Source organism: Pleuronectes platessa, chromosome 12, assembly GCF_947347685.1.
Source record: "Pleuronectes platessa chromosome 12, fPlePla1.1, whole genome shotgun sequence".
Lineage (NCBI taxonomy): Eukaryota > Metazoa > Chordata > Actinopteri > Pleuronectiformes > Pleuronectidae > Pleuronectes > Pleuronectes platessa.
The window spans coordinates 13,942,078-13,961,088 of NC_070637.1; the positions used below are offsets into that span (position 1 = coordinate 13,942,078).

Genomic DNA, 19,011 nt, shown 5'->3' on the forward strand with positions numbered 1-19,011 from the left:
TCGCTCTAAAGTAACAACACCGCCATTTAATTGCTGAATGTAAGACAAGTTCCTTCTTTTTTTCCCAGACTGAAAACTGTAAGCTTGGTGCTGAAGCACAGCCAGGGTGCAGAGGCGCTGGTTAAAGCCTACGAATCCAAACTCTATGAAGAAGATGCCATGAACCCTGATGTCAAGTCCATTGAGACTGTCATTTCAACACTGAAGGTAATATACACTTATTAATATTAAACATTTCACCTATTCAAGAATGTTTTCAGTTTTTTAAATGACCGTTTCTCCCTCTGAACATAGCAATGGCGGACAGAGATTGATGAGAAACAGGAGGTGTTCCATGACATGGAGGATGAGCTGCAGAAAGCACGAGTGATCAGCGATCGCATGTTTAAGGCCCACAACGAGAGAGACTTTGACCTTGACTGGCACAAAGAAAAAGCTGATCAGCTGAGTGAGAGATGGCAGAACATCCACTCCCAGATTGACAGCAGGTTGGAGATTTTTGAGATTCTTGCAATATTTATATTTCTTTCTACTACAAGTATTTCTCATGATGGTTACTTGTCAATTCCCAGGCTTCGGGACCTGGACGGAGTCAACAAATCTCTGAAGCACTACAGAGAATCGTACAGTTCACTTGATGAGTGGGTCAGAGAAATGGAAGCAGCACAGCTACAGGCTCAAGAAAACAAACCTGAAGATAGCAAGGCACTGGCTGAGCTCTTAAACAAGCAGAAGGTAAAAGAAGAACAAACGTCCTCAAATTAAGATTAAAACAGTACAGATGTATAAATATGTATATTAAAAATATTTGTCTTTTTCAGGTGCTTGTTGCTGAAATTGAACAAAATCAGAGCAGAATTGATGAGTGTCAGAAATACTCGGAGCAATACTCATCTAACATTAAGGTAAATTACTTTATTAAAACCTTAACCTGCTGAACCTGTCTATTTTTTTTTCCTGTTAAACAAATGTGGCTGTTTGGTTGACGGTGGACGTTGAAATATTCTGAACTAAAAGGCAATATTTGAGGATAACAAAAATAACCTTGTAACCGTGCACACAATTTTGATTTTAGGATTATGAACTTCAGCTGATGACGTTCAGAGCGATGGTGGACTCCCAACACAAATCTCCTCTCAAGAAGCGGAGGATGCAGAGCACTTCTGATGCCATTCAGCAGGAGGTGACTCCGATTTGACATAAGTCGGACAGGATATCTGTGATCCGTGTGCAGTACATGCTCATCAACATACTGTCTTTACCCATTACAGTTCATGGATCTCCGAACCCGCTACACGGCTCTTGTGACTCTGATGACACAGTATGTGAAGTTTGCGAGCGAAACACTGAAGAGAACCGAAGACGAGGAGGTGAGAGCTTCATACTTTTCAGATCTGCAGTTGCTTATGCAGCACACTGTGGATGTTTGGGGCTTTGTGGCTGCTTTAATGTGTAATGCCAATAGAGGCTTACCTTCTTGCCTCTGCATTGTTCCTAAATGTCCTGTTTTGTATCCACATGTTGTATATCTCATGCAGATACATGCATACAGAGGTAGTACAGACAATGACACCTGCAGTTTGTGTTCCTCCTCACGCTTCTTGACTTCTTGACTTGTTGACTTCTTCTGCGGGTTGCATCTCTGAATATATATGGTCAGCTCATTATGAGTGAAGATGATTTGCTTCATTTGCACAAATGAAGCAAACAAAATGTGGATAAGCGATGCATGTGTCTCCTTATTGCTGGTGATGGTGACTTGCTGGGAGAAGACAGCTTTGTTACACTTTGACAGAAAGTCTTTCGCTTGTTGGACTTTCTGCGGGAAAACACAGCCTCTCCAGGAGTTGTTTCAAGTATCGTAGTGCTATTAATAAAATGTTAAATACATCTTAGTCCATTTTAAACGTAGTAAATTAATAAAATGAGGCAGTCTTTAAACTGCAAATTCCTGGAGCGACTGCTTAATACAGCTGCAACACTGGTAAAAGTAAAACATTCATGACATTTCATGTTTTATGATCCCTAATCAAAAATTAAGAAGTGGATGACTTATTTTTTGTATCATAGAACAGAAAAGCTTTTGAACGAGCACAGAGTGCAGAAAGGACGGAATGCGTGGAGCTCCAAAAAGCAGCAGGGGAAGTAGAGAGTAGTCAACTTAAGCAACGGATCCAGGAACAGGAGGCTTTGCTCGCTGAGAGACAAGTACAGCTGGAAAAGTTGGAGGGAGAAGTAGACACACGACAGAAGACTATTGACGATCTAAACTTTCAGAAATCACAACTCGAACACGACATACATCAGTGTCGCGCTAAACTAGAGGTAGCATTCAAAGATAGAGCTGGCAGCGAGCAGGAGTTGATTCACACTAAACTGTTAATTGAGCAGTCAGAGGCCAAGTGGTCCGTGGCTCAGAGTGAACTAGACGACCTCTTAAAAAAAGGCCAAAATCTTAAGATGCCAAGCCCCAAACTTCAGAGGAAAAAAGAAGTGGAGGAAGGTACTGTGGAAGAGCTACAGAGACAAGTCCAGGCTAAAGTTAATAAAGTGGCTAAGCAGCCTTTGGCTATTCACAGTCAGTCGACAGTGGACAGTGAGCCAGAGTCGTTTCCAGGCAGAGAAGATGACAGAGTGAAGGTGGAGGTCCTGCAGCAGAAACTAGAGGAACTAGTCCTGGTTAAAAAAAGAGCAGAAATGGCAGAGGAGAAGGCACAACGTTTCAAGGAGCTGTTGGATGACAGCAATAACCGAGTGAAGAAACTTCAGATGGATGTGGAAACTGAGAGGGTCAACATGAGGCAGAATTCTGATGATCTCCAGCAGGAGACGCTGAACATGAGGAGATCCATCAATGAACTTCAAGAGGAAATCAAGTCCCTCCAAAGAGCAAAGTCCTCACTGGAACAAAACTCTTTCTTCCAAAGCACGGAAGTAGATGGCCTCAAGGAGCAGCTGAAGGCCACCCAGGGAGAAATGCAAAAGAAAAGCTCCACCGAGCATGAGAATCATTTCAGGATTAACAATTTAGATGAGGAGCTAGCTTCCAAGCAGGCCTTAATAGATCAGCTTAAGTTTAAATGCAAGGAGCTGACGAGGTCAAACGTCTCCTCTGCGAGTGATATGAGAGCTCTTCAGATCCAAACTGAGTCACTGGAAAAAGAGAGATCACTTTCTGAGCAAAAGATAAAGTCTTTAAAGAGCGAGATAGAGAGCTGGAAACAGCAACTTCAAACTGCTAAGGAGGAAAACAGCTTAATGAAGAAATCTGAACAGGCGTCCCAACTCAAATTTAAAAACCTCGAAGCAGATCTTCAACTAAATGAATTGGTTGCTTCTCAGCTGCGAAAGAAAGTAGATGAGTTAAAACAGATCAATACGGAGATTGAAAATAATCGAAGGAACGTGAAAGCTAAACTCGATCAGGTGACAGCGGAAATTGAGAGCAAGGATCAGCAAATTAGAATCTTTAAGTCTCAGGTGGAGGGAACCAAATCGCAGGTCAGAATTATTGAGGAGGAACTAAATAAGAAATCCCAGACATCTTACGAGCTTCAGATGAAGCTACAGGATAACAGTGACGAGTTAAGGAAAGTAACTGAGCTGCAGCAGAAAACACTCAAACCAGATATAGCCAATTATGAGAAAGAAATAAAGAGTCTGAAATCAGAGCGGAACTCACTGATTGCTGACGTGAATTTAGTAAATGAAAAAGCTCACAGGCAAGAAGCCGAAATTAACTATTTGAACAGGATGATAAAGCAAAAAAATGCAGAACTTGAGAGAGAATCTGCCGAGAATCAAAAACATCTTGATAAAGCCAAGGCATTAGATGATGAGCTTTCCAAATATAGACACAGCAGCTCAGAGAAAATAACAGGTAATCTAAAGCAGGAGATATTTGCTCTACAGAACGATAAGAAAGCAGCAGAAAGAAAAGTCGAGAACTTGAATGTTAAACTTTCAGAGGTAAGTTCTGCCCTTCAGCAAACTAAAGATGAACTGGCTAAAGAGGCCAAAGAGCGACAGGTCAAAGAATTCAAAATATTGCAGCTTGAGAGTGATCTTCTGAAAGAAAAAATTTCTAGTTCTGACAACCCTCGATCAAATCTACAGCGTGAGAATTCAATCCTTCACAGGGAGAAAGCCGAGGCACTAGAGAAAAATATTTTATTAGCATCTGAAATCAGGACGCTGAACGATAAGCTTAGAAACACCAAAACAGTAGCTGAGCAAAAGCAGACAGAAAACTCTGCCCTTCAGCTGAGTTCACAGCAGATGGAGGAACAGCTGGAGAAGTGCAAGAAAATGTTAGGTGAGTTAAAGAATAAACTAGAGCTTCAGAAAGAGGGCTACGAGAGGCAGCTGTTGCTAGTGCAGACTGAAATAGAGAAAAAGCTCATTTTGCTGCAGTCGGACATCTCAAATGACAACGAGCAGTCGAAGCATCAGTCAGAGTTAGCAGGAATGCTCAACAAGTATTTCAGACAAGACGTGACACACATAACGTCAGTGCATCAAACCATAGTGGAGTCAAAGCAACCACTGGACCAACAGATGCAACTGCAGCTCAAAATGGACAAACTGCAGCAGGACAAAACAAAGCTCACCCAAGAATTGTTAATGGCAAAATCAAGTATAAGCCAACTTGAGGAGGACAGACTTAAACTTAACTCAAAAATAGGCACCTTACAAAGCCTCTGCAATGAAGAGTCAAGAGAATCGGCTAAGTTTAAGCAGCTGTTCACAGACAGTGATAGGAAACTAACACTGAAGGAAAATGAAGAGAGATCTCTTCGGGAACAGATACAGTCGTATGTGAGAGAGGTCAAAAGTCTTGAGGGAAAGCTTTTGACGTTAGGGGTCAGGATAAAGTCAGAAAACCAGAAGATGAATAAACAGGAAGTCAGTGAAACCATTCATCAGAGTGGGAGAGAGGACTCGCCTGCTTCCTTGAAAACAGGAGTGACAGGGATCCAGAAAGTGTCCTCAGAGGTATGGATGAAGTTAGTTAATCATAAAAAAAAATACATTGTATTATTTAACAAATATACTGTATTTTAGTCTAATACATTTGACTATTTTATAAAGCACTTGCATCACAGTTGTAATTGTGAACCGTGTCGATGTTACTTAAAAGCTCTTTCAATATCACATCTACAGATGACATCGGAGAAAGAAAACAGTGTTGAAGGATTCAAACAAATCAAACAAGACGAACTCGAAGTCATTCAAAGCCAAATCCCACAAAAACATTTGCAAAATGTGACGTCTAAGGGCCAAATCAACCCTGATGAAAACATGACTGTGACAACACACGGATACATGTCCCTGTGCGAACCAGCAGATCAACGAAAAGAAAGTAAACGCATCATTAGGACAAGAACATATCAGATAAAGCACACTTGTGAAACTGTGAACATTTCAGAGGAAGGAACAACAGACAGTGGTGGACAACTAAGCATGAAATGTTCAACTTTCAAAAAGCTCCCAGAATTCAAAGGCAGCACAAGTATTCAAAACCTGATCAAATTTAAGCTGTTTGATGAAGAGGTTTTGCACAAGATGGAGAAGGGTCTCATTACAAGCGAGGAGATGCAAGCATTGCTTGCTCCATACGTCGGTAAACCGACTGCCATTGCTGGAGTTTATGTGGAATCAAGTAAGAAAAAGATATCCTTCCTAGAAGCTGCTGAGAAGGGCTTCTTAGCAAAGACCTATGCACTTGAGTTTCTTGAGGCTCAGGCTGCAACAGGAAGCCTTACTGATCTGGTTACAGGACAAACTCACTCAGTTGATGAGACTATGGAGAAAGGTATTTTAGAGATGGGCCTTAAAGATAAATTGATAGAGGCTGAGAAAGCTGTTAGCGGCTACATCCATGCTGGCAAGAAGTTGTCTGTGTTCCAGGCAATGGAGGAAAGGATTCTTGATAGATACAAAGGCAAGAAGATCCTCGAGGTCCAGGTTTCAACCGGAGGTCTGATCATCCCAGATATCGGTGTCAGGGTGCCAGTAAGCTTTGCTGTTGATCAGGGTCTTTTGAACCAAGAGACCTTAAAGAGTCTGTATGATCCAGTCAGTAACCCTAAAGGTTTCCACAACCCCGACACTGGACAGAAAGCATACTACTCCGAAATACTCAAGACATGCCTCTACGACATTGACGGTTGTGTGTTTCTCTTCCCATTTGGTGAGAGACATCTGACAGACACTTCTCCCACGAGTACTCATAGAGTGTCGGTCATCAGCAGCAGTTGTGGAATCGAAATGTCAGCGTACGAAGCATTCAAGGGCAAACACATCGACAAGAGGACCTATCTGTTGCTGTCACAGCAGGAAAGTGAATGGCAAGAAAAGTCCATTGTTGACGCCAACGAAAGAGCACGTCACATCATCACTGACGTCAAAAGTGGCCGGCAACTTTGTCTAGAGTCTGCTCTGAGTCAGAGGTTTCTTGAAACGTCTGAGCTGGATGCCTATCGCAGTGAGCTTCTTAGTATCTATGAGATTGCAGACCTGATATTTTCAAGAATGGTTGTGGTGGAGGATGTTAACAGCCCCATCGCTGGGCTCTGGGATGTCACCCGCAAGAAGAGGCTGTCTGTTCTTCAGGGTTTTCAACAGGGCCTTACAGATAGAACGACTGCCCTAAGGCTGTTGGAGGCCCAGGCCTGCACCGGAGGTATTTGCGACCCCTCTTCTGGGGAGAAAGTTACAGTTTCTGAGGCTCTCAACAGAGGTCTTGTGGACGAGGCACTGAAACATCAGCTCCAGCAATGTGAGCAGGCATTTAATGGCATCGTTCACCCCAATACTGCAAAGAATCTGTCCATATCCCAGGCTGTTCAGGAAAATCTCTTCCCCAAGGATGTCGGTTTTCGCTGTATCGAGTTTCAGCTCCTGACTGGAGGACTGATACATCCTGACACTCACGATAGAGTCTCGCTTGAGGAAGTGATTCAGAGCGGCCTTGTTGACAAAGCTACTGCCTCTGCACTCAAAGACGAGAAGTTCCACACCAAGAGCCTCACCTGCCCAAAGACCAAGAGAAGAATCACGTTCAGAGAGGCTCTTGAGAGAAGCGTGTATGACTGCCATACAGGGCTGAGGTTGTTGGAGTCTACAAAAGTTTGGGGTTTTGTAGCTAAATCATCATTTCTTTATACTTGGGCGTATTAAACAATAAACATATTTCTGTTCATATCAAGAAACCAATTATACAAATAGGATTAGTATTGGTTTTGTGTGTGACAATGACCTTAACTGGCGATGACTTCACTGTTTAACTCTCTTTTATGGTTTCCAAATGTATTTCAATACCCTGTTGGATTGCAACTGACAATGGTTCTTGAGTTTTTGGTTTAATTTCTGAATGTAGTTTGACAGTGCCCCTCCCTTCTAGGGTTCCCACATTGAGTGTTTCAGGTTTTTCTTTGTAAGAGGTAACAATCTTATTGAAAACCCATCTGTTCTGATTGTAGAGATCTGTTGATGAGGAGAAGAGAGAGCATGGTGATAAAGTTAGCAAACTATTGCACTGGATGAAACAGACCCAGAACAATGATGGGAATGATGGGAATGCTGTCAAAGATAGCAATGCCAACACAGACGCTTCTAATAATCCCCAGGTAAACAATGAGCATTGTATTTCATTTTTTGGGTGGGTTCTGTTCTAATTTTCTAACCCATATTGGTTGTATATTAAACAATGCTTTGCTACTGTGATATCAAGTATTTTTCTAATGAAAATGATATAATTTTGCTGTGAAAGTGTATGATTTCTAATAAAAACAGTCCACTTTCTAATTCATTTAATCCATATATTTTACAATATACAACGGATAGAGGTTTCAATTAATTTATTATATCCCCTGTTTACTTGCCTCACATATACATGGTTCATATTTTGGATTTTGTGACGTATGTGATGATTTCAGTCACTTCCAATTGATTCAATAGCACCAAATGAATAAGTTGCACAAGCACTCACATTTCAGAACAACCTCACTGATGAATATTTATATCATAACTCTGCAGGTTATGGAAATATTAAAGTACAGTTAAGAATTTGGGGCCCTGTGTGTCTAAGAGCACATTTAGTGTCCAACACACAAATCTGTCCAACTCACAATTTTCCTAGTTTTGTGTAGAGTATATCATAATATTGGTATTTCATAATTGCATTTTAATAATGATAGAGTACTGCTGAGAAGCAGTTTGGTGATTCTGAGCGAGGAGACTCCATTGATAGTTTTTTTCCAATATAAACCATATAATAAAATAGGAAAAAGAGCAGATAAATGCATTAAATGAGTTTAGACTAACATTACATGTGTAGTATAGTCACTTGCCAAAACGTTAACATTAAAGCAGTGGCTTGTTGCCCATCTTATAGGCTATGTTGGTCTGCATCTCAGTGGGCAGTGTATGAATTGAAATCAGTATATATATATTCAATTAGTTTTTATTAAACCATTTAGGCAAATTGATCGTGGTGTTGAATCAGATCCAATATTTGAATGTTCTGAATTAGAAAAAAAGGGTTTTAGGTGGGTCAAATTTATTATTGTTTATTACACAGCTTCGTATTTCATCTTATAACTGGACTATTAAGTTTACATTTATTTAATAATTGATTAACAATTAAACATGTGATTACGTCTTCTAAAATAATAATACTATTAGCATAATGCTAGTGTATGCATTTATGTGGGCATGTGTGAGCTCTGTGTCATATTGGTGATTACTGCATTGTATGGTAACAACTCAAAGAATCACCCTACTAAATTATTGATATGTCGTCTGTTGTTCAAGGTGTCAGTCGAGGAAATGGTCACTAAGAAGGAACAGATCGCTGAAGCATTGAGGGCAACGCAAATGATGCTGAACAAACACAGCGACAAGTAAGAAAAGCTGCTGTGACGGACATTCTGAAGATTTTGATTGCTGTCAAAACCCGAGCCTCACTCTCTGTTTGTCTCACAGAATGACGGAGGAGGAACGAGAGAAGGCCCAGGACCAGCTGAAGGCACTCAACCAGGCGTACAGTGACCTCTCCCAACAGTGTTCAGATCAGACGACCTCTGCAGAAGAGGTTGGGCACTGGGCAGTAGATTGCATTTGTGTCTTCTAATGTGTTTGGAAACAGTGCCACCTGATGTTCAGTTGCACGACTAACCTTTTCCCTCCCCTCAGTAAGAGAAGTGTCAGACGTTGACTTTTGCATCACCCACTTCCTTCTCTTGCACTCGATCATTAGGGACAGAAAACATAGGAAATCTCAATACGCTGTAAACATGCTCAGTTGCCTGGCTTTGGTATGACATTTACCCACAATGTATGTGCTTGACGTTTCTTCAACAGGATAATACATATGGTGCATAACAAAACAGTATTTGATGTGACTAACAGTCCCGTTTTTGCAAGATGTTGCGTCTCCAGATGCATGTTAGCTTTAAGTGTGTTATTCATCCCTCTCCTGTTGCAACACTGATGCAGTCTTGCACTTGTGCACATGATGTTTTAACATGCCTGCGTTTGTGTGGTGGTGAGTACACATTTTGACTTGTTTTTTCAATAATTCAAGTGTTCATAAACAGTTGGTCGCTAGATCCAATTCAGTGATTTGTGATATTCAAATTTTCTGCAGGACTTTAAACCCAGTGATGGGTTCGGCGTCGTTTGGACTGAAGCCAGGAGTTTGCCAACTGATCAGATGACTTGGGACAATCTCCCAGAGGCCCAGCTCATGACCTGTGATGCTCTCGGACCAGATTACGTTTACAAATCCACACAGAACCACTCGTCAGAGCTGAGTGATGCAAATAAGTGCATACAGAGTTCAGATATCACCTCTGTCTCCCTCTCTGACATAGCAGCAGCTAGAGAAGGACCCACATGTGAAGACCTGGTCATCAAGATGATAGAGGTCAGACAAGTCAGTGATGAAGTGAAGGTCTGCTATACAGGTGATACCCTAACCCTGGAGGGGGCGCTTCAGTCTGGTTTAATACCTGCTTCTGTTTATGTGAAGATTCTTCAGAGCCAAAAGACCAGTCAGGAAATGATCAATCTTAGCAGGGAAGAAAATGTGTCGAAGCCGGAGTTTGAACCTTATGAGGTCAACAGACTGATATTAAACTGTCTCAGCAGAAATGAGTCTCTGACACCAGAGAGGAATATTAACACTCTGAGCTCTGATCGTGATGGTTTAAGCGATCATGAGACCATGTCAACGCTGTTGGGTGCAAGAGATGTTGGCAACCTCCCAAACGGTGACAGGCTAAAGGTAGATGCAGCTGTCCAGTGTGATTTGATGAGTTCCAGCAGCTCACTGGTTGTGCTCGGAAATCAGCAGCAGTTTATGGGACTTGTGTTGCCTCAGTCTGGGGAAATTCAAACTGTGTCCACCTCATTCCAGTGTCATGAACAAATCACCACCTCTGAGTTTACGAGCAGTCTGTTCAGTAATCGACAAAAGATTGCAGCTTTTTACATTCCAGAAACTTCAGAGATAGTCAACATCTCCTCCGCTGTTCAGAGTGGTTGGACTGACAGTTATACAGCAGAGGTTTTAAAATCTATAGAGATCCCAGATGTGTTTCCTGATGTTGATCACCTCTATGAAAAGTTTTCATCTTGGCTCATGTATAAGAAACTCACAGTGGATGGATGCTATCGTGCAGCAGAGTGCATAGAAGTTGACAACATTCCTAGTCCCGCAGAGGCACGGCAGTTATTTATCTCCTACCTAATGATGAACAGTTTCATCGATCCGACGTCAGGACAGAGGGTCCTAATAGTCGATAGACAGCTGAGTCAAACGGTCAAAATGTTCCTAAAAGATTTGATATTTTGTGAAAACACTCAGAATAATTTGACTTCTCTGACTGTAAATGTTGATGATCTTTCAAATCAGCTAAATTCACCACTTCTCATACATGAGGAAACCGAGGAGTTAATGAAAAACACACAATATGTTTTTGATTCCGTTTACTCAAGCGATGTGAGGATTATCTATGATGAAGAATCTCAACAGATATTAGATCCTCATGATTTAGTTTCCTATGGCAATGGGAGGATCACCTTCAATGAAAACACGCAACACTCATTTGATCCCCATGATTTTTCTTCTTCAGGAAATGGGAGGATTCTCTTTGATGAAAAAGCAGAGCAATCATTCGATCCTCATGTTTATTCCTCCTCAGCTCAAGGGAACTTTGATGAAAAAACAGAACAATCATTTGATCCTAGTGATTTTGTTTCCTATGGGGATGGGAGGATTAGTTTTGTTGGAAAAACTCAACACATGTTCGATCCTCATGATTTTTCTTCCTCAGCGGAAGGGAGGGTGAGCTTTGATGAAAATACACAACAATCATTTGAACCTCGGGATTATTCTTCCTCAGCTGAAGGGAGGATTAGCTTTGATGAAAAAACACAACAATCATTTGATGCTCATTATTATTCTTCCTCAGCTGAAGGGAGGATTCTCTTTGATGGAAAAACACAACAATCATTTGATCCTCATGATTTGTCTTCCTCAGCTGAAGAGAGGATTAGGTTTGATGAAAAAACACAATCATTTGATCATCAGGATTATTCTTCCTCAGCTGAAAGGGAGATTCATTTTGATGAAAAAACACAACTCATGTTTGAACCTCATGATTTTTCTTCTTCAGCCGAAGGGAGGATGAGCTTTGATGAAAAACCAAAACAATCATTTGGCCCTCATGATTATTCTTTATCAGCTGAAGGAAGGATGAGCTTTGATGGAAAAACCCAGCAATCATTTGATCCTCAAGATTATTCTTCCTCAGCTGAAGGGAAGATAAGCTTTGATGAAAAAACACAACAATCATTTGATCATCATGATTATTCTTGCTCAGCTGAAGGGGAGATTAAATTTGATGAAAAAACACAACGCATGTTTGATCCTCATGATTTCTCTTCCTCAGCTGAAGGGAGGATGAGCTTTGATGAAAAAACACAACAGTCATTTGATCCTCATGATTATTCTTCATCAGCTGAGGGAAGGATGAGCTTTTATGGAAGAACGCAACAATCATTTGATCCTCATGACTGTTCTTCATCAGCTGATGGGAAGATTCTCTTTGATGAAAAACCACAACAATCATTGGATCCTCATGATTATTCTTTATCAGCTGAAGGAAGGATGAGCTTTGCTGGAAAAACACAATCATTTGATCCTCATGATTATTCTTCATTAGCTGATGGGAGGATTCTCTTTGATGAAAAACCACAACAATCATTTGATCCTCATGATTATTCTTCATTAGCTGATGGGAGGATTCTCTTTGATGAAAAACCACAACAGTCATTTGATCCTCATGATTATTCTTCATCAGCTGAAGGAAGGATGAGCTTTGGTGAAAAAACACAGCAATCATTCGATCATCATGATTATTCTTGCTCAGCTGAAGGGGAGATACATTTTGATGAAAAAATGCAACACATGTTTGATCCTCATGATTTCTCTTCCTCAGCTGAAGGGAGGATGAGCTTTGATGGAAAAACGTACTCATTTGATCCTCATGATTATTCTTCATTAGCTGAAGGGGGGATGAGCTTTGATGAAAAAACACAACAATCATTTGATCCTCATGATTATTCTTCATCAGCTGAAGGAAGGATGAGCTTTGATGGAAAAACACAACAATCATTTGATCCTCAAGATTATTCTTCCTCAGCTGAAGGGAGGATGAGCTTTGATGAAAAAACACAATCATTTGATCATCATGATTATTCTTCCTCAGCTGAAGGGAGGATGAGCTTTGATGAAAAAACACAACATGGGGATGTTCCTCATGATTTCTCTTCCTCACCTGAAGGGGGGAAGAGCTTTGATGAAAAAACACAACAGTCATTTGATCCTCATGATTTTGTTTCCTCAGCTGAAGGGAGGATGAGCTTTGATGAAAAAACACAACAATCATTTGATGATCATGATTATTCTTCCTCAGCTGAAGGGGAAATTAGCTATGATGAAAAAACACAACACATGTTTGATCCTCATGATTTCTCTTCGTCAGCTGAAGGGAGGATTAGCTTTGATGAAAAAACACAACACATGTTTGATCCTCATGATTTCTCTTCGTCAGCTGAAGGGAGGATGAGCTTTGTTGGAAAAACACAATCATTTGATCTTAATGATTATTCTTCATCAGCTGAAGGGAGGATGAGCTTTGATGAAAAAACACAACACGTGGATGTTTCTCATGATTTCTCTTCCTCAGCTGAAGGGAGGATGAGCTTTGATGAAAAAACACAACAGTCATTTGATCCTTATGATTTTGTTTCCTCAGCTGATGGAAGGATAGCATTCTTTGAAAAAACACAACATATAATTGATCCTTATGAAGTTTCTTTATTAGCTGAAGGGGAGATGAACTTTGATGAAAAAACACAACAATCACTACATCCTCTCGATTTTTCTTCATTAGTTGAAGGGATGATGAGCTTTGATGAAAAAACACAACAATCATTTGATCCTCATGATTATTCTTACTCAGCTGAAGGGGAGATTAGCTTTGATGAAAAAACACAACACGTGGATGTCCCTCATGATTTCTCTTCCTCAGCTGAAGGCAGGATAAGCTTTGATGAAAAAACACAACAATCATTCAATCCTAATGATGTTTCCTCCTCAGCTGAACGGAAGATTAGCTTTGATGGAAAAACGCAACATACAATTGATCCTCATGATTTTATTTCCTCAGCTGATGGAAGGATAGCATTCTTTGAAAAAACACAACATACAATTGACCCTTATGAAGTTTCTTTATTAGCTGAAGGGGAGATGAACTTTGATGAAAAAACACAACAATCACTACATCCTCTCGATTTTTCTTCATTAGTTGAAGGGAGGATGAGCTTTGATGAAAAAACACAACAATCATTTGATCCTCATGATTATTCTTACTCAGCTGAAGGGGAGATTAGCTTTGATGAAAAAACACAACACGTGGATGTCCCTCATGATTTCTCTTCCTCAGCTGAAGGCAGGATAAGCTTTGATGAAAAAACACAACAATCATTCAATCCTCATGATGTTTCCTCCTCAGCTGAACGGAAGATTAGCTTTGATGGAAAAACGCAACATACAATTGATCCTCATGATTTTATTTCCTCAGCTGATGGAAGGATAGCATTCTTTGAAAAAACACAACATACAATTGATCCTTATGAAGTTTCTTTATTAGCTGAAGGGGAGATGAACTTTGATGAAAAAACACAACAATCACTACATCCTCTCGATTTTTCTTCATTAGTTGAAGGGAGGATGAGCTTTGATGAAAAAACACAACAATCATTTGATCCTCATGATTATTCTTACTCAGCTGAAGGGGAGATTAGCTTTGATGAAAAAACACAACACGTGGATGTCCCTCATGATTTCTCTTCCTCAGCTGAAGGCAGGATAAGCTTTGATGAAAAAACACAACAATCATTCAATCCTCATGATGTTTCCTCCTCAGCTGAACGGAAGATTAGCTTTGATGGAAAAACGCAACATACAATTGATCCTCATGATTTTATTTCCTCAGCTGATGGGACGACTGCCTCCATTGAAAAAACACAACATACAATTGATCCTCATGAATTTTCTCCCTCAGCTGACGGGAGGATAACATTTAATGAAATACAACAACACACATTTGATCCTCATGATTTAGTTTCCTCAGTTACGGATCATTTTGATACTACAGATCCTGACGTAGTGGAGAAAACCTTGATTCAGATAAACACAAAGCTGCCTGAGTCAGCGGAAATTGCTGAGAGACTTTGTGGAAGTAGTCTACAGATTGATGTTGGAGGTGGTGTCAGTGAAGGTCTTGATATACCAACTTCTGCAGGAATGTCAATCACAGCACGAAGCACAATTGTTGGCTCACCATCCATTATGTGTGACTCTGAGCCTTCAGTAAAATCGTGCTCTCAGATTTCAGAACACTTTGATGCTGAGTCACTGTGCTGTGAATCGAGAACTATTGTTATGAACCCAGAGGAGGTTTTATGCTCTGAGGACATGATGGAGGCTGAACATGAGCAAGACAATGCTGTTCAAGTATTAAAAGCCCAAGTGGTGGAAGTGAGTGATTTAGATGTCACCTCAGGGAGATGTTATGATGTGGAGGCTGCTCTAAATACGGGCATAGTGGATGAGACGACGCTGAAAGTGCTTGATTTAAAGTCAGATGAAAATGGAGGAGTTGTGGGAGATGATAAGGGCTCAGTATCTTTCTTAAAACAGACACTATCAGATGGATCCATATCCTCAAATATTGGTATTCCTACAATGGAGGAACAGAGCCTTTTAGGGTCAGATTGCACCATTAGTGTCGGTGAGACTTTCCAGCCCAGATTAGTCACTGATGCTGTTAAGAGCCTTAACTTAGATCCCGAAGCTGGCATTTACCCAGAGGAAAACTGCAGCCAATCCATTGATTGGAATATGGGTTTAATTAACGTGAACGAGGCTGAAAACCCTCAATGGTCGACTGAAAGGGCATTTGCAGCCACGGTGCTTGATGTTTCAGAGGAGGAGGGTGATGAAGAGAGTGCATTAGATTGTGTGACAGGAGGAAATTTAGAAGAGATGAGTAATCATCTGCATTACTCACCTCCCTCTGTTCGTGTCCACGAGCCTCGGGTGATCTCATCCTCCTCGGGGAGTCAGGTTACTGCAGAGTGTGTTCATCATGCAGACAAACTGCCTGCACTGCCTGAAGACACTGACTCACAGGGACTCATCGATAGCCAGCTGACAGACAGAGCCGATGAATCCAGTGCTGTGATAGAAAATGCTGCTCTGAATACCCAGTCGCATCCATCTACTGTGAGTGATAGAACTTCTAACAGCAGCACTGATCCAGAAAGCCAGACTTATCTCTCCTGTAAACCTGACAGCTCGACCATTCATAATGATGTTTTAATTACTGGATACAAGTCCCCATTGGATTTTCCAATATTTACCAAGTTTGACTTTGAAGAGTCCTCATCATGTCGCAATGTGTTGTCCAGGTCAGAGAATGACATAAGTGCTGCTCGGTCACCTTTTGACAATGAGCCAGCTCCAAGCCTAGATTACTCATCACCCGGGGATTTGGTTGAAAGTGCACTTACCTCAGTTTCCAGGGGCGATTATAACTATGACAAGAACAGTACAGAAGATGGCAGTGTGATCACATTACCTCAGCAAGCAGGGCTTAATTCTGAAAGTGATTTTAGAGTTGGATCTGAGCTCAGATGCTCTCAAAATGATCCACAACAGAACTCCTGCGCTCAGCTACCAGTTGTTTCCAGTGAAAAAACTGCAACAAATACGAGCAATTATAAAAGCTGCGATACAAAACATTCTGAGAATCACACTCCAACAACCAGTAGAGAGACTCCTGAAACACGACTGACCAATAAAGCTTTGTGTGGTGCAGATGACACTGATTTACATTTGGAGAGGTTTCCCCCAGAGAGGCAACATGAGGACATTTCCAGTCGCTCTGAGCCGATCTCTGCATCAGGAAACGAGACAGAAGATGTACATGTTGATGGAAATGTGTGCTGCCTAAGTCCAGCCTCTTTATCTGCAGACATCGGCTCAGAAATGTCTGAAACTGGAATGAGAGAAGAGTTGGGATCAGTTGTTATACAGCAGAGAGATAGATTAGATGCGTATGTTTCTGAAAATCCAGAGATAGTCACAGATTTCCTGCCAAACGGCATCAACATGTGTGCTGTTGCCTCTTCAGCTGTGTTTTGTAATGATGTGGATTACCAGGAGGGAAATATTACTAAGGGAAATGTTGGTGATTTCCAAAAATCACAACATCAAGACACTGAAAGCCCTGTGGTCGCTTTAGTCCAGAATAATCAACTATCTTTGGAAGAAGGGGAGTTTAATGACAGAGACAAACCCCATGGACTTAAAGAGGACAGTCAACCGGGTCTTCACATGGATCTGCAGAAGCAAATCCCCCTCAGTTTGAACAACAAAGAACTAGAAAATCCAGAGTCCAAGCTTGAGGACGAGAAGGTTCCAGAGACAACAGATCAGTCGGATGCTCCAAATATCCAGCTGCAGCTACTGCAGGTTCTCAAAACTGTTTCCTCAAGCCAGGACCTGTCAATGCTGCAGGAGGTGATGGAGACTCTAAACATTGCCCTGGGGGGGGACTGTCAGGAGGAGCGGCGGCACAGACTGGACAGCATCAAGGAGGAGAGCTCGGAGGAAGAGGACGAGGGGACCGATGGTCACAGAGCCTCTCCTCAGTCGTCTGACGACTTAGACGCCTGCAAGGTTAAGGAGGTGAAAAATAAGGTATTCGATTTTTCATTGTGAAGGCAAACACTTATTTCTGTAGTGTTAGTGTTTGGCATAAACTGCTGTGTTTGTGTATTTTTGTTCCACAGCTGTTCTCCATCCAGGATTTCTTGGAGTGTGTTGGGAGGCTGCAGGATCATGCAGATGTTTTAGATGACGTTAGAAAAGATCTTTTGATCAAGTTGCCCACGAGCAACAACATGGAAGAACTGCAGCTCCAAATAGATGAATGTCAGGTAAGAAATTAAATAACAAAGCTACAGTTGTACATCTGTGGTGTGATATTTAGATCTTTGGATCCTGACTGAATCTGATCTTTTGTCCAGTCTCTGGAGTCCCAGCTCTCTAGACTGGCTGGTGTTCTGGCAGAAGATGTGGAGAAAGCCAAGCGGCTCCTCAGTTCTGCTGATGACGACATTCCCCGCCAAATCCACAAAGATTTGGCCTCAACATTTTTGCAATTAGAGCCAAATTTTACAGCTGTTTCACAACTGTGTGCAGAAAAGAGTCAGTCACTAATTCAAGCAATGGAAACAGAGAAGGTCAGTGTTTATTACTGTAAATTCAAATACAATGTTGGAACAGTTGTATCAGCTATTGACTTGTTTGAATGTGATTTTAGGCCCATCTGGAATCAATGTACCAGAAATATCTGAGTGATCTACATGAACTAGCGGGCCTCATCCAAATCGACTCTGAGATGCAGGGCGTGGCTTTGAACACGTGGGATGTGGACACACTCAAACATCTGGTTCAACAGAACAAGGTAATCTTTGAAGTCCTATTGAAAACATTGAGTATCGAAATCATATACAGAAATTCCCTCGGCATATTTCCATCTTTTCTTTTCCAGGACACTGAGAGCAATCTGCTCAGAGAAGCCAAGCTCAGGTTAGAGGACGTCACGTTTGATATCCAGTGCTTTATTTCTGAGCACGCTCAGTTCCTGAGTGCGGCTCAGAGCAGCTGCCTCCTGAAGCTCCTCAGCACCAATCAGCGAACCTTCCGGGACCAGACAGAGAGGCTTGTTGCACAGAGGAGAACCTTAGATGTGCTACTTGACACGAGGGAGAGGGAAATCCACGCAAAGGTCTCCTTGTTATTGTGCTCTAACATTTCACAGAGGTTTTTGTTACAAGTGTTTCGTTTGCCTAACAGATATCAATGTTGAAAACGATCTAGCTCAGTTCAAACTATGCAAGTTTTTCAGATCATAGACTATATATAAAGATGGCCGACCCTCCTCAGAGAAAAAAAAACACTTGAACAAACATCAGTCTGATAAGAAGCACTCAAAAAAACAGAAACTATCTTTAAGTAAAAGTTATTTGACATGAAGTTTTCCCATCCAATAACGTGGATTCACTTCCTATACTGTTGCCTACCACTAGGGTGCAGTCAAGATGCTCTGGTTTCCTTGTGAGGCGCTGTCATGTCGTCCATCTTTAGTTACACCCGGATTCAGACAAGCAACCAATGACTAGACGTTTCTCCAGATGTGCTTTGACATCATTGGTACACAAAATATTTTATACTGTAATAAAACATTAGAATCAAGACACAAAATTTGAATCATGTCAACAGTTTACATTTTTATCCAGATTTTTTCAGTGTTTTGATGAATTGTTGGGTTTTGCTTACAGGATGCAGACGTGGGAAGTTTTATT

The 19,011-nt window shown here is 41.2% G+C and overlaps 1 protein-coding gene across 2 annotated transcripts in view; it reads left to right on the forward strand.

Annotated features, from left to right (window-relative positions):
• dst (dystonin) overlaps nt 1–19,011 on the forward strand; it is a 105,585-nt gene that overhangs the window by 42,282 nt on the left and 44,292 nt on the right. For both annotated transcript variants that reach the window (XM_053435913.1, XM_053435914.1), the window contains 9 exons: nt 69–207; nt 295–488; nt 573–735; nt 822–905; nt 1,076–1,183; nt 1,272–1,370; nt 7,485–7,631; nt 8,818–8,906; nt 8,989–9,097. In XM_053435913.1, the coding sequence (XP_053291888.1) occupies nt 69–207; nt 295–488; nt 573–735; nt 822–905; nt 1,076–1,183; nt 1,272–1,370; nt 7,485–7,631; nt 8,818–8,906; nt 8,989–9,097 (1,132 nt within the window). The remainder of the gene's footprint in view (nt 1–68; nt 208–294; nt 489–572; nt 736–821; nt 906–1,075; nt 1,184–1,271; nt 1,371–7,484; nt 7,632–8,817; nt 8,907–8,988; nt 9,098–19,011) is intronic.